This window comes from Pelmatolapia mariae, linkage group LG18, assembly GCF_036321145.2.
Source record: "Pelmatolapia mariae isolate MD_Pm_ZW linkage group LG18, Pm_UMD_F_2, whole genome shotgun sequence".
NCBI classification, from domain to species: Eukaryota; Metazoa; Chordata; class Actinopteri; order Cichliformes; family Cichlidae; genus Pelmatolapia; species Pelmatolapia mariae.
The window spans coordinates 31191266-31206039 of NC_086243.1; the positions used below are offsets into that span (position 1 = coordinate 31191266).

Sequence of the window (14774 nt, forward strand, 5' to 3'; positions counted from 1 at the left end):
TCGAGTCCTCCAGACAAAGGTCTTGTGAAGGAGCCTACGAGTCCACATGCCTTTGCTAAATACGTTCACACACTGCTTCTGTGGGTGACATCTGTCTTAATTTAGCACATCACTCCCAGCAGTCTCAGAAACAATGCTGTTATTTATTAATAAAATATGAACAATTATAATGGGGAAAGCACCGTTTCATCATCTAGGCAACGAATGACACCCATGCCAAATTTGAATATTTGAAAATCTTGACCTTTACTTTTGAAGTCACGTCCACATCAGGCAAGTCTGAAACATAATGGTGAATACTCAAACATCAGAAGAACTGCTAACCCATGAGTGTCAAACATTGGGCCTGTGGGACAGAATGGGACCCCCAAACTAAACCATTACTGCTGATACGTAGCACATACATTTTTAATTTTTAACTACATTTTCATTTTTTCCGTTTTACGGCCTTCTAAGTGAGAAAGGCATCGCCTACAGTCTGAAACGCAGCACCAAGGTCAGTAAGTAAAAGATGAACCATTAAATAAAATAAGTTCCTGTTTTTCATCATCTGCCATATCACTTTCAGATTGTTTTTTGTTTTGTTTAAACAATGGGTCCATAGTAAATGAAGGACCCAAGTTTGAAGTCAATATTAATGTAAAAGGAAAAACAGGTGACAGGAGGGATGTTGAATGATAATAAGTGGCTTAAATTCATAACCTTTAATAGTTCTTCTTTGTTTGTCGACAAAGGAATCAGAATAAGCTTCCATGTGCATGTAATGGTTTAGCATACTGACAGTGAATGGGGACATTAGAGGAACCAGCCAGTATCATGACTAAATCACTGTTACCACTGCAGGCGTGGTGTGAATTTTCCGTCACAGACCACTACATGCATGGCCCAACTGCATTAAATCAGCAGTGCTCTGTAATAAATTTTCCATAAATGTCTTTGCGGACGTGGAAGATGAAGTAGGCCAGGACGTCAGTGCGAGTCAAACTGAGACTAATCAATAATTTCTGTTTCACCACCATGTCCTTGTTGCCTCTGTGGCTAAACTTGGCTGAGCACATTGAAGCGAGTGATTACTGTCATTTACAAAGAAAGAAGGGTGACTGGGGCCGGAATATTCATAACTCATTCTAGATTGAGTATGAATGATTAAAGGGGTGTCTCCTGTGTGGTGGGAAAAGGGAACCAGAGTGGACAAAGCAGGTTTTTACACCAGACTGTGCTGTTTGTCACTACTCGATTATTACAGACTTAGCAAGTAGACTACATGCCAACATTTCACTTTCTTTCTACACCTCAGCTTCAGATTAGCTGTATACTCTTTTCAGTTTCTCAGCATTACATTAATAAATTAGCTGCTGGCTATGTTCACCTGCTTCACGCTGCCACAACCACCAAAACCTATAATTCTCCACTTTTTCAGGTCCAGTATTTACCTGCAAAATTTAAAGGTGCTTTTTGTAAAGACCCTCTGAAAATTGAAAACTTTCACCACATGGTGGCAGCATTTTACCAGAAGGTTTTCATGTAGCTGATCAGCCCAACCTGCATTAAACGGACTACTTCTCATTAATGTAAATTTGTAAAAACTATTAGTTACCAAAGTCAGCACAAGTCAGCAAAATACAACAGTAAAATATGAATGCTGAGCGAACACTAGCTTGAATTATGTTGGTGTCATGGTGAACACTGCACTTACTCCATGTACCATCTTGTGGTCAACATGGGTGTTATGCAAGACTGCAGTCTGAACTTATTTGAACTTCGGTTAATATCTTGCAACACAATCTCATCTCTGTTACAGCCCAGAAGAATGGTGCTAGAGGCAGCGCAGAATCATTTTGTATTTAACGGCTACGTTCTCTAGAACAATTTTGTGCACTTTTGTTGTTTTTTTTAATATTTAAGATTCTGGGTGTCAAACATGCAGCCTGCGGTTAATACCTCACCCACCAATGACTGCCTAAGTCTAATCATCCCATTTTTTTCAATGAAATACTAGCACTATTACTACATTGTCTATGTCCAAGCGTGAGAAATTACAAACCTGCACCCAAACTCCACACTAGCTAAAGAAAATGCTAAAGAAGGGCTCTGCTTGGGCTCAAACCAGCAACTTCTCACTGTGCTGCCACACGTAAATATTTTCACAATGTACTTCTGCCTGTTTAGGGACGTGTTCAACATTATTTTGCAATTATGTTGAACATGCAATAGTTTTATTGGTTAGCCTAGCTTGAAATAACACTGGGTTTGAAAGGGGACCATAATCTATAACAAGTCTGACACCCCCTATCTTATATGGTGCCTAACATATTAGGAGTTTACCTGCATATAAAAAGGGTTTGGGCCTTCTGCTAAAGTAAAGCCACCTTGAGTGTGACAAAACTATTTGGCGTGTTTAAAAAGTGGAGTTAGATTTAATAAACCAAAATCTAATTAATCACTAATAATGTCACAAAAATGCACAGACTTCTATTAAGTCAGGTAACACAGTCTCTTTGCCTTAGCCATGCATTTACCAAACATGGTTATATGCACAATAATCCACAAAGACCATTTATAGGCAGAAAAATTCCTGTTAACGCTGATTAATGATTCAATGCTATACTGATACACCATTTTAGAAACAGGAAACGTTTTATGTTCTTATCTATGCTCTGTATTGCGTTATTTAGATATATCTGAAATGGAGAGCAGTTATACTTCGTTTTGCACTATAGCGGCCAAAAGTCAGATTCTAAGTATATAAAAAGCCAGTTTTTGTGCATCAATGACCTTCTGGGCCGGGATCGGCCGAACTATCGCAGCCTTCCTTCCATGGCTGCAGGGCAGCAGTTGTGGTGTCGGCAGTCCCGCTGGGGTCCAGGCTAAACATGTGGTTGGCCCATGCTTTCGCATTGGGGTTGAGGTCCGAAACCTTGGCAGATTCCTGTGAAAGAACAGAGCCCGATTAGAGAAATCAACTTCAGCTAATGTATGTCACCACATCAGTATATGTAGTTACTAAAAAAAAGAAAAGAAATGACATTGGCATCAACTTTGACTATAAATCATACGACTGTAATCGATGAATTGTCTTTTACTAGTAAATATACACCTCAAAGGTTCTGAAAGTATATTTAAAGCCATGCTAACAGACTTATGTGGCCTACATTTCATCCATGCAATTTAAAGAACAACAACAAAGCAGTGTTTCCTGTACAGATTTTATGTAGTCCAACCAGCCACATATACTAAAGTTTGCCTTGTTCACTCATCTGAATGAAAAACATCAACCACTATCCTCTCACTCTTATTCTTAAAGTTTGGTCTTCCTTTTCCCTACTCTCTGGTTCGCTGGCCACATTCCTGCTGTGGCGGTCTGTGAGACATTTTCTCCGTCTCTCAAACAAACTATTGCGTTGGACTGAAGCTGGCTACGACAGTCCGTAGTCCACTTTGCAGATCCTCTCTGAGCTAGAAGGCCACTCTAATCAGAAGAGCAGCAGGTGGAAAACTGCTTCATGCACCATATTATTGAGCTCACCGTGGTTGCGCAGCAGAGTTAGAACAACAGCACCAGCAAAGACGAGTGGAAGTGAAGTCCACCCAGGTGATCACAGACTCTGATCTGATTATATTCCTTCAGTATTTGTCACAGAGTACTTCAAAATTAAATATTTGAAGCAAGCATGGTTGTGCCTGTGTAAGTGCACATGAGCTAACATCAAAGACCGAATCTGTAGGAAACACTGCAACTGCTACAAATCAATCACAAGAGCCAAGCTAACATCAACCCACCCAGGTCACAGGGAAGGGAAAAAAAAAAAAATTCAACAAGATGGTGTCTAAGGAAATCATCAGGGTTTGCCTTCTACCCAATTAAAATCCATCATGAGTGACCCACATTATGGGGTCTCATTTTGTCAGTGACACGAGCTAATATAACAGTGCTAAAGAGAGAGAGAAGTGCACAAAGACTGTAGAAGCCGATTTTCCCCACATGTATTGCTTTTTAAGGCAGTTTTAAATAGGTTGCTTATTTATATTCATATGCAAAAATGAACTGTACATTTCAAAATATGCCAATAAAACACTGTGGATGTGCCAGACATATATTATAAAGCAAACAGAAATTTGGTTAAAAAAAAAAAAAAAAAAAAAAAAAAAAAAGGGTCTTCACAAAATCTTTCATGTCTCAACTCACATTACAGTGTGTGAGAATACCAATACTGCAAAGCCTTCTACAACAATTTTCCTTTGCTTACTCTAAAGAAAAATACAGGGAAAATACAAAATATGACATTTAAATGACAGATTCACTTGCCCAGAAAAGAAGTTTCTATTTCCAGGATTTCTCCTGGCTCAAAATTGGCCTTTCGGCTGGGTGACTGTGCATGTAAGCACGACTTACTCAAGTCTAAGCATTTTCCTGGTCAAAATGTGCTTTACGATCAACTAATTTAAACCCCGCATTTAAAAAAAGAACCCCTCGTTTCACTGTAATGTTTCTGTAATGCCTTCTCGACTCTTTAAAATGGTCTACACTGAGCATCAGAAAGGCGAGCATTCATCAGTCATGTTGTACATAAGTCTCAATTGACAACAAGACTCCTCAAACTAAAAATCGTTTGACAGGAACCAGGATAATAAACCCCTGTTGTCTGCTGGAAATACTCACAGGATCAAAGCGGCAGTTCAGCATGCATGTCTCACAGGCTAAGAGGCTATAACCCAGAGCGGTGGTCAGAGTCAGCGTTTCACTCAACTCCTGAGGAACAGCAGGCCAGACGCTGCCTGCCGCTGGTGGTATTAGAGTCCACTGCATCCAATCCATGGCTAACACATAAAGATAAGGTCTAAGTATGTCCACCGGTGGGCTGAGGAAGGAAGTCTTCCGACCAACATTGACTTGCCTCAGGCTCTAACCTGCGATCCTCTGAGCAAAGCGGCTGCCACCACCCCTCTCCAAGTCATCCTCGTCAAATCACAGCTACCGCCACGCTCTGCCTGCCCTCCTCCGATCCAGGCTGCTGGGTTGATTCAACAAATCTGATGACAGCACTGAGGCTCGGCTGCCCCGGTGGGCCAGGGCTGACGTTGCAGAAGCTGACTGGCTGTCTCGCTCCCGTTAAGCACCCGTCTCTGCTTTTGTTTTGTCGCCGTTGCACTGAGTCATTCTCCAGGAAAAAAAAAAACCAAAACGCTGGAGCTGTGCAGGCAGCGTTGAGTCGCACACCTGCGCTCAAATGAAATGCCTGCTCCGGTCTGCCACATGTTAAGTCAACCCTGAGGCATTGCTCAAATTCAGACCTCCAGAGCCTTGGTTTTAATAGATTATTCTGCTAACGAGCTAAGTTGTAAAATAAAGGGCTGGGCAAACTGGTTTCTTTCTGAACATAGTAAAGAGAGGAGGAAGAGAAACAAAAACAACAAGATTAAGAAGTGAGCAGCAAGAGATATTGTTCCTCAGTCGTATTTCACAAACATGGCACTACGAGATCATTCAGGATGTGCCTGGCCAGACAGAGACAAATCCCCGCCTATGCTAATAATCCATCCTTCCTCCAATGTAAAACTCCCACTCCTGTCCGAGCGGCTGCCATAGAAACTGCTGCTGACATCAATGGACGTGTACGTCCAGGGCATCGCTTGACCTTTCAAAATTTTAAAATGTTCCCCTCTCTCACAGAGGAAGGAAAGGTTAGCAGCGTTTCTGATTGAGGGTGTATTTTTGGAGGAAATAGGAGGATGTGATTCATCACGAACCGTGGACAGAGATGAGTTATAGTCAGTGTCATTGGAGGGCAGCCGACGTAGCACTGGGTTTATTGCTCTCCCTCCTTGATGGAGGTGGGCTCCCAGCAGGCAGGCAGGCAGACAGACAGAAAGACAGAGCAGACAAACCAGAGTCCTTAGGGGGGGGAAACAAAAACAGCTGAATTTGGACTAATCTGTCTGTCTGCAGACCGGAGGCTGCTCTTTCCTCTCTGACAGACAGATCTGGGGGAGACCAGATGGGCCAGATGAGCACATCACAAATACTACAACATGCATCATCCTTAACAGCATTTTCTACAATATTAGACTAATTTGGCAACTACAGATTAGTTGTTTTTCCCCCAGGTCATTATTTAGACAAATTTGAACAGTTTAACCTTTTTTTATTTTTCTTTGAAACCATCGGTCTGGCGGCAGGACCATTTTACAAGCCTTCTAAACTCCTTTACCACTTGTTCTAAAGACAAAATGTAAACGTTTGGGAAAGAAGAGAAGATGACCTTTACAGGGATATTCTGTGTATCATGGTAGCACAAAGCATTCATAAGGTACTGTGTGAACACCAGACGGGGGAACCTAGATTTTACAGTGTGTGCTTTTTATTCAAATGGTTCCAGAAAGATGACTGCAGTCGACCTCCATCTATACGCAGTTCAGTATTCGCAGATTTTTCTGTGGAAAGTAACTCCAAATTATTTGGGGAAAATTCACCTATTCACAGATTTTTTGATTTGACATGCTATTGGCTGGTGTTTGCAAAGCAGCCAATCTAGGAGTGCCATTCATTTTCCTTCATGTTGAACAGAGTACCGCCCAGTACATCAAGAAGGAGAAGGTTGAAGATAAGGAAGACATTGGATGTTAGCTTTTGTGGTAGTGCCAAGAAGTTTTCCACGTCTCAATTATTCGCAGATCTCAGTTCTTTGCGGGCGGTTGTGGTCCCTAACCCCTGCGAATACCAGGGTCAACTGCATTTTGTAGTTTTACAGTCAAAATTACAAAATAAGTCCACGTGGGCTGTTTGATACTGGCTTAAACTTAACTGATGCTATGTTTATTCTTAGACTAGAGGAGCTTTGCATGATCCCTAACAGTTTATTTGCATCACTACACTTTACTGTAACATCTGATATTTGCTGTGCCGTTTTTATAAAGATACCTTATTTTGTTTATTTAGCTTTCTTGAGTTTTAGATATTTTACCTTAATTATGCTAATATATTTTTTATTTAAATCTATGCTTAATAACTAAACATATTTTACCTTCTACTGTGCTTGGTTGGAGTTTTGGAGGTTGCTGAGGTAACTTTTAACCAGAGGTCAGCAACCTGTGGCTCAGTTAGAATTAAAACTAACCGTAACCCTTTTAATACGCCAAGTACGTCGTTCACATGTGCGGCTCTTTTTCTCCTGTTGTTTTGTAGGCGGAGCTAAAGCAGCACTTCTGATGTTGAAGGTTGTCGATATATGGGGTGATGCTTCTATATCACATTAAAATATGGCACAGCTTTACTCAATAACATTCTACATATTTAAGCTATTTTCTTCCATCTTTAGAAGAAATGGCAATTGTGCTTATTACAGCAAGTTTCTGAACTTTTGGAAAGCATAAAGTGCATCTTATCTAACGCGAGCTTATTCTTTGCCTTTATTAAAGTTCTCTCAGAAACGAGCCATTTAGCTCCTCTCACTTTAACGCTGCCTTCTTCCAGAGGAAAACAAAACTAACAGCATTATATTATTAGTCACATTTGTATAAGAACCGTGGTTCTTTAAGACGATAACTCAAAGGCAAGCCAAGTCGTAAAAGACTGATCTAAGAGATTTGTTGACGAGGCTGGACAGTGGTGAGAAAAGCAGTGGTGTGGTGTTTGTGTATTGGTGGCATTTCCCTGCTTTGGCAACAGATTTAAGAATGAGGATCTGAAATCTTTTGATATGGCTACCCAGCTGCTAAACTACATTTGCACTTTTTGAGTACATCCCCTTCGGTTTCCAAAGCTGGACGACTGCTTAAAAACTAGTCTGCATTTCTGTCCCCACAGTTTTGATTACATCTGCATTCATACACAGAGCATTTTCATACCTGCATATGCAGTGAAACTGCAGCTTCTCTCTAAATGCCGTATGACCCACTAAAAAAAATATATAATTAAAAAAAAAAATAATAATAATAATGATAATAATATTTGTGAAGATTCCCGTCAGGCTCACTTTCTTTCCAGCTTGTGTCCATAATTGATTTGATTTAACATGCACAGCTAAAAATGGGTCATGCTCAATTTCTGGTCTGTTTCTGACACATATGTGCAAAGCATATGGTGTATCACTCCGTCTCTCTGTGTGAACGCATGCGTGTGAATAAGGAACAAGTTGGAAAACACAATTTTGGTAGCACCAAATGGCTTGCACATTATTATCCATAAAACTGAGTGCTATTTCACTACAATTATATTTATAATTTGGTGTTTTACTGTTACAATTTTAAACTTACTGTATGGAGTGATAGGAGTGCCAAAATTAAATACAGAAAATAATTTGCGAATTAAAATGGAAATAAAATTAATACACAATTAAATGCATAATTACTTAAAATACCAAATATTCATCCATCCACAGGACCCCAAGATGAGCAGTTTCCCTGCACAGCAAGTTGAGGCCAATGTGGGGCAGCCAGGTATCCCAGAATGAATGTCAAGCACCCTAAAATCTAAGTCAAGTTTTAAAATGGTATTGTTTCCAAAAAGTTCATTTGCAAAAGCACACCAGCATTTGTTGAGATCTCTGACTAAGTTGTGAGCCAAAGCTAACTTCAAACCAAAGCATTCTTTTAGACTACATGGTTCTTAGACCTGTCCCTGAATTTAATGGATTAGATTGACAAGTAAAACAAATTCAAGATGCAATGTAGCACCGCAACCATGAAATAATTAGAGAAACAAGTTTCAAGTAAAAACTATTTATATTTAAATGAATTATTACTGAATTATCAACACATTTAATTAATTATTTAATTGTATTTACAAATTTCCCTCTGGAACTCTTAGCATGCCTTAATATAACTGCACAGCCCAGTAGTAAGTATTTTTTGAGATTACTAAGACACAAACTGCATGATTAATTGTTGCGGGATTTTATTCATATCTGACAGAAATGAGTGTGCAGACTAACCCGCAGTTCTATCTGAATTCTGAGGAAGTAACTGTTAACACTTTGTTTTTTTATGTTGGTTGAAGATCAAGTTTTACTTCCTGTGAGCTCAACAGTTTCACAAGCTTTAGATTCAAGTCTTTGTTCAAAACTGAATTAGCTGGTAGCAGCTGGGTCATGTAGAGTCTACGGTCCTTTTAAATGCTCATTATATAAATGTGAACGTAACCTGGCCTAAACTACAACTCTTGTGCGTTATATGATGTGGTGCTCTCTCTTTGCTCAGTAACCTTGATATGCTGAACTGTGTGGATTTAACTTTGAGAGCTGTATTTTTCTTCTCTGACCACTTTTCCCACAACGAATCCCACCTGAGACCTACCCAACCATGAGGGTAGTTTGCTCTTTCCTTTTCACTGCCAATCTACTTTCTAATCTTGTGCATCTGTAAATGACAGTGGAAAAAACACCCAGCAGGCTCTTTCCATTTCCTAATTTTGGAGCACACGGGAAAAATAACTTTTCTTCGCCTCAAGGCCATCCGCTCACTTTCTGCCCATTTCCTCAATTGTGCATTCTTTCCTATTTGAGGAGGTTGACTGAAGCCCAACCTGAGGAGTCAACCCCTGTGAATGCTTGTTCTCAGGTCAAGTCCCCATATTTCACCTGTACTGTACCAGCAGCAGCTATGCTTCACTGCACTGAGGAAATTCCAGTTTCTGCTACAGTAAGAATTACCATTAAGAAACAGCGAGAGTAAGAATGTGTTTTCCCTTTTAAAAACACAAACGAGCATGAGATACACTCACATCAGGGGAGTGACTTAAAGCCCAGGAGCCAACACTAGAAACACTCAGCTTCAAACCACAGCGCTTGGATTAAAAAAAAAAAAAAAAAAAAAAAAAAAATCCCAACTAAGGTCAGGATGTTTATTACTACTTAAAGTGCAAATAGTTATTAAAAACAATTATCATTTATACGGACATACACTATAGGGAAGAGAAGTAGTGGGCTACCTACACATTACACCTGGAGCCGCTGGGGCATGTAAACCCTTGCCGTGAAGCTCCCAGCACACAGTTTGTGAGCTGATGTTAATGTCAGGTTTGGTAGTCAGAAGAGCATTTGACTTTAATCACTGTGCATCTCAGCATTCAACAACCCCAATCTGTAACTTTAAAGAGCTTGTAAATATCTTTTTAATCAAAACTGTTATACATCTTGCTGATATAAATAAGAAAAGAATTTGGGTTGATAAGGAGACGAAAAAGCACTCTGTGTTTAAGGAAACAGGTGTGACTGATCACAAGACTTAAACATTTTTTCCAGGTTTTGTTTTCATAATAGTAGGAAGCCAAAATTGTAACTGACAAATCTAGGTGTTAAGTTAGTAGCAAAAATAAATAGCATGAATAAATGTAGCACAATTAACATTTTTATCATCATTATCCTTTTTTAATAATTGTTGTAGGCCAACATTGATTGAGAACCCAGCTCAAACCGGAGCAGATGGCTGCTCCTCCTGGAGCCTGGTTCTGCAGCAGGTTTCTTTTTGCTAAAAGGGAGCGTTTCCTCCCCACTGTCGCCATGTGCTTGCTCAAAGGGAGTTGCTTGATTGTTTGGGTCTTGGTGTAATTATTGTTGGGTCTTTACCTTATAATACAAAGTGCCCTGAGGTGACTACCATTGTGATTTGGTGCTGTATAAACAGAACTGAACTGAAACTCCATTTGTTATATTAAATGAAAAACGTCTCATCAAAAAGTGCTGCAACATCTCACTTGTTGCTTTCATGATAAATACCAATATACATCTCTGCCTGCATTGAGGATACAAGCACTAAAATGTTATTTTTGGACCACACTGCCCAACCCTAATACAACCAATAATCGTGTAGCACCACCAGTCAAGAGAGCCAGACACCATACCAGAAAAGTGGCACAAACACTTCTCAGGAAGACAGTTCGACCCAACCGGGGGAGGAATAGGAAACTTATGTTTTTAAATCTAGCTTTCACAGCTACTACACCTCACCGCCCACCTTCAGTCTAACCAGACACGTCTGGCCTGAGAAAAGCAGCAGCTGGTTAAGTGGACGACAGAGAAGGCGTATTTACTGTCACAGCCAGAATTTACCAGTATTTGGTCAGAGCCTGCTGTAATATCCCACCCCAGTGACCACATTTAGCCCCAACAGGCTCGCATGTGCTGCCGTCAATCAAACCTGCAGAGCTGTGAAGTTCCCTACGAAAGCATAGAGGTCGTGCAGATGAACTGAGGAATCTCTGGGGACAAGATTGAGGGCTAATACGCAGAGTCGCTGATAAAAGGAAAACACACAGGAATAACCACTTTAGCTCGGGCAGTATTTCTCCCTTGCAGCAGGCTTTAAAACCCGGGATGTTTTCATTCTCACTTCCTGATCCGAAAGGCTTGTGGAACAGTCAATGTTAAGTGATCAGAAATGGAAAAAATTAGGTCCAGTTACATTTTGTGTTTAAATTTGAAATGTATTTTTTGAATGCACGTCCAAAGGTTTTCAATGAACAGTAATTAGCATATAAATAAGGAGCAGAGTGGCAGCATTTCAGGGATAAAATAACCATGCTGGTGGGCTATTAGTATTGTCAAACATAAGTACTGTTGAAGTATAATGAAAAGAGACGCAGTTTTTCCACGATTCAGTTTACATATACACCAATATATCAGTCAATATGGATCCTTATAAGCCTTTTTGGATTTCCGATGTTTATTTACTCTATCAATTTGGTGGTGGTCAAACACGACTTCCACAAACAAACAAAAACAAAAGCTTAACATGGTCTACTCCAAACACAGATGTCAGCAGAGAGACAAGTGATCTTTAAAAAGCTTTGAAATAAACAAAAGGTGACACCATGTGTCTTTCTTGCAGCAAAGAAAAACCACTTCAGTTTTAGACCAGATCAAAGTGAAATAAATTTTATTGATTAATTATTCTCAGTGATAACCTACAAATTAAAATAATTACTTTCCAACCTGTGTTCTCGTAGCTGCAGTTCATGAAGTGTTAATACTGGGCAACAGACGAGGATCAAGCATAAAAACATTTACACATTTTCTATGTCAACACCTAACTACATGCAAATTCCAGGGACGATGTGACACATGCAGCTTGCAGTGCTGCAGCTCTAGTGCTGGCCTTCATCTAGAGGTGTTAGTAAGGTCTGGCTCAACAGGTTGCCAAGCTGAGAATCTATATTACACTTTAAGCATAAAGACTTGTGAAGATGTGTTGCTGTTAGGCGACTTTAAATAAAAAACTCATCATGACTTGGTTGTGTTCAGCATTAGCTGCTATAGTGATCAAGCCAAGTCCACCTTTAGAGAAGCTCTACATACTTCATGAACCCACTGATCTTGCTTCGTAGCACAACACTCAGGTTCCCAGATGCTCTGCGTGGAGCAACTGCCCTGCCTGGGATTTAAAAAAAAAAAAAAAAAAGCTCTTATAGGTTAATTTATGGCAGGAGTGGGGGGGAACTCCAGGCCTCAAGGGCCGGTGTTCTGCAGGTTTTAGATGTGTCCTTGAGCCGACACAGCTGATTTAAATGGCTAAATTACCTCCTCAACATGTCATGAAGTTATCCAGAGGCCTGGTAATGAACTAATCATTTGATTCAGGTGTGTTAATCCAGGGTGAGATCTAAAACCTGCAGGACACCGGCCGTTGAGGCTGATTTAAAGTATCTCTGCTCTCCAAATCATCCCACATTGTCACATCTACCTTGTGATGGATGGAGCCTTTCACAGCTGTTAGCACAGACTGTTTATGCTACCGGGCGAACCAACATTACCCAGCAGGTTGTTCAGCGGTATATTTTATTAATGTGGAGTTATTAGTTCCACAAATATTGTGTGCCATAGAGTTGTCCCAATAGACAATATTGTGGGGGATCTGGGGGAGAAAATTCAAGCAGAGAGCTAATGTGTTATTTTTAAACTTGGTGTTTAATTTACATTTCCTAACCTTGTGTGGAAAGAGCCAAACGACCGATGACTGCAACAAGATACAACTGTTTATTCTGTATGATGGAAGGCTTTAAGAGGCCACAAATCCTGGTGCCACCTTCCTCGGAAGATTTTCCAAAACAGTACTAATGGGAAGCATAATCTTTGTGAAGCAAACAAAGATTATGCTTGACTTGAACTCGGATAATGGAAATGTCTGGTTGACACCCACGGTGACCTTCTGCAATTTCAGACACACCCAGATGTACGTTAATGATACTTCACACGTTGCACCGGCTCAGTCAGTGCAGACCACAGAACGAAGCTGACTGATCGGTGTGATTCATCTTCAATATACAACGTGTAGAGAACTTGAGATATTTCACTGTGTTTAAGAAGGAACCACATCTGGTTATACTGTTTTTCTTGTTATGATCACAACTTACAACTTGTGTTAATATTTGTAAGTTAAAAAAAATAAGCAGGAAAGCCACTTAACACTCAATCCCGAGTTTTAAACAGATGAGGACTTTTAAATTAGTTTTCTATCCCTTTTGTGTAAAAATGAAAACCATAATTATTACATTAGAACATTTTAAAGCATCTGTCATAGAAAAACAGTGTAGTCAGACCCACTCAGTCATTTTACTAAAAATAACATGTTACCTAAAGACACAGGACTCAAACTTTGATGTACTTCTGTGTCTGGCCTTCACGCTTCAACGAGAAATAAAATGTCACAGCTATGATCAATAGGACTGCTACAGGCCCATGAAAAGTGAGAAACAAAAACAGGTCATGGTTATTTAGTTACAAGAGTTGCCTTTTTCTTTGCCTCCCGATTCTTTATTGAACAGTCATCTATTATATGCAATCAGTGTGGGAAATCAGCTGCAGTGAAAAGCAGACTGTGGCAGCTATGATGCCATTTTGGCTGGTTTGAAATACACCCCACCCCCCCAACGTAGTTTAATATAGGCAGGCTGGTGCTGAAGAAACTTAAACTTTCTCTGGCTGATTTACCATGAAATACATCCATAGAGATAAATAAATGTGACAGGTAATCCAACGTCCAGAAATAAAAACTGAACATTCCGAGACTTTAAATTAAATTACATTTATTTCCATTGTTACATATGAAAAAGAGGATTTTTATTTTTTTTTTAAGATTTCGAGACTTTGAGAACTTATGTTATGGTACAGCCCCAAAGCCATCCCCACAAAAGATAATTCACTGTGACAACTCATGTGACATTATGAAAATGCTACATGAATACTGACCTTTAGAGTATCTTTACTGCTACGCCCATTATAGAACAACTCTAAAGTAGTGCACGGCAGCACTTTAATATAAAATACAGATTGTATAGTATTTATATTCAGGTAAAATCTATTATGATGTCATTGGTTTCTAAGGGCATAGACATAGAAACTAAGAAGATTTAAAAAGAAACTATTACAGGCTGTCTGCGGCAATGCAGAGGTTGTTCACTTATTCCAACACAAAACTATTAGGATTGTGATCTGGACATCACATATAAAATCCTACAATTAAAAATTATAAACATGGCTTTGTGTACAAAACCATGATATGGGATTACTACATAAATGGCATAAAGATAAATTAGGCTAAAATGCATCCCATTATAAAGACACTTGAATCATCTTACCAAGAAACAGTTCCCACACTAGTGTCTGTCATCTGACAGAATCTAGAGATCATATACATTATAACCTTATATATGAAAAATAAATTCGAACGGGAGCTGGATGAAGAAATCCCAGAAGAGATGTGATACCACATGTGGATAACACATCAACAACACAATCAGTGAAATCGAGGGAATTTAGTTGGAAGAACCAGATTCTTAACTT

At 39.6% G+C, this 14774-nt stretch overlaps 1 protein-coding gene across 3 annotated transcripts in view; it reads right to left on the reverse strand.

Moving 5' to 3' along the window:
* Window positions 1-14774, reverse strand: part of larp4b (La ribonucleoprotein 4B) — a 50111-nt gene that overhangs the window by 24354 nt on the left and 10983 nt on the right. For all 3 annotated transcript variants that reach the window (XM_063462252.1, XM_063462251.1, XM_063462250.1), the window contains exon 3: window positions 2776-2929. In XM_063462252.1, coding sequence (XP_063318322.1) covers window positions 2776-2929 — 154 coding nt within the window. The remainder of the gene's footprint in view (window positions 1-2775; window positions 2930-14774) is intronic.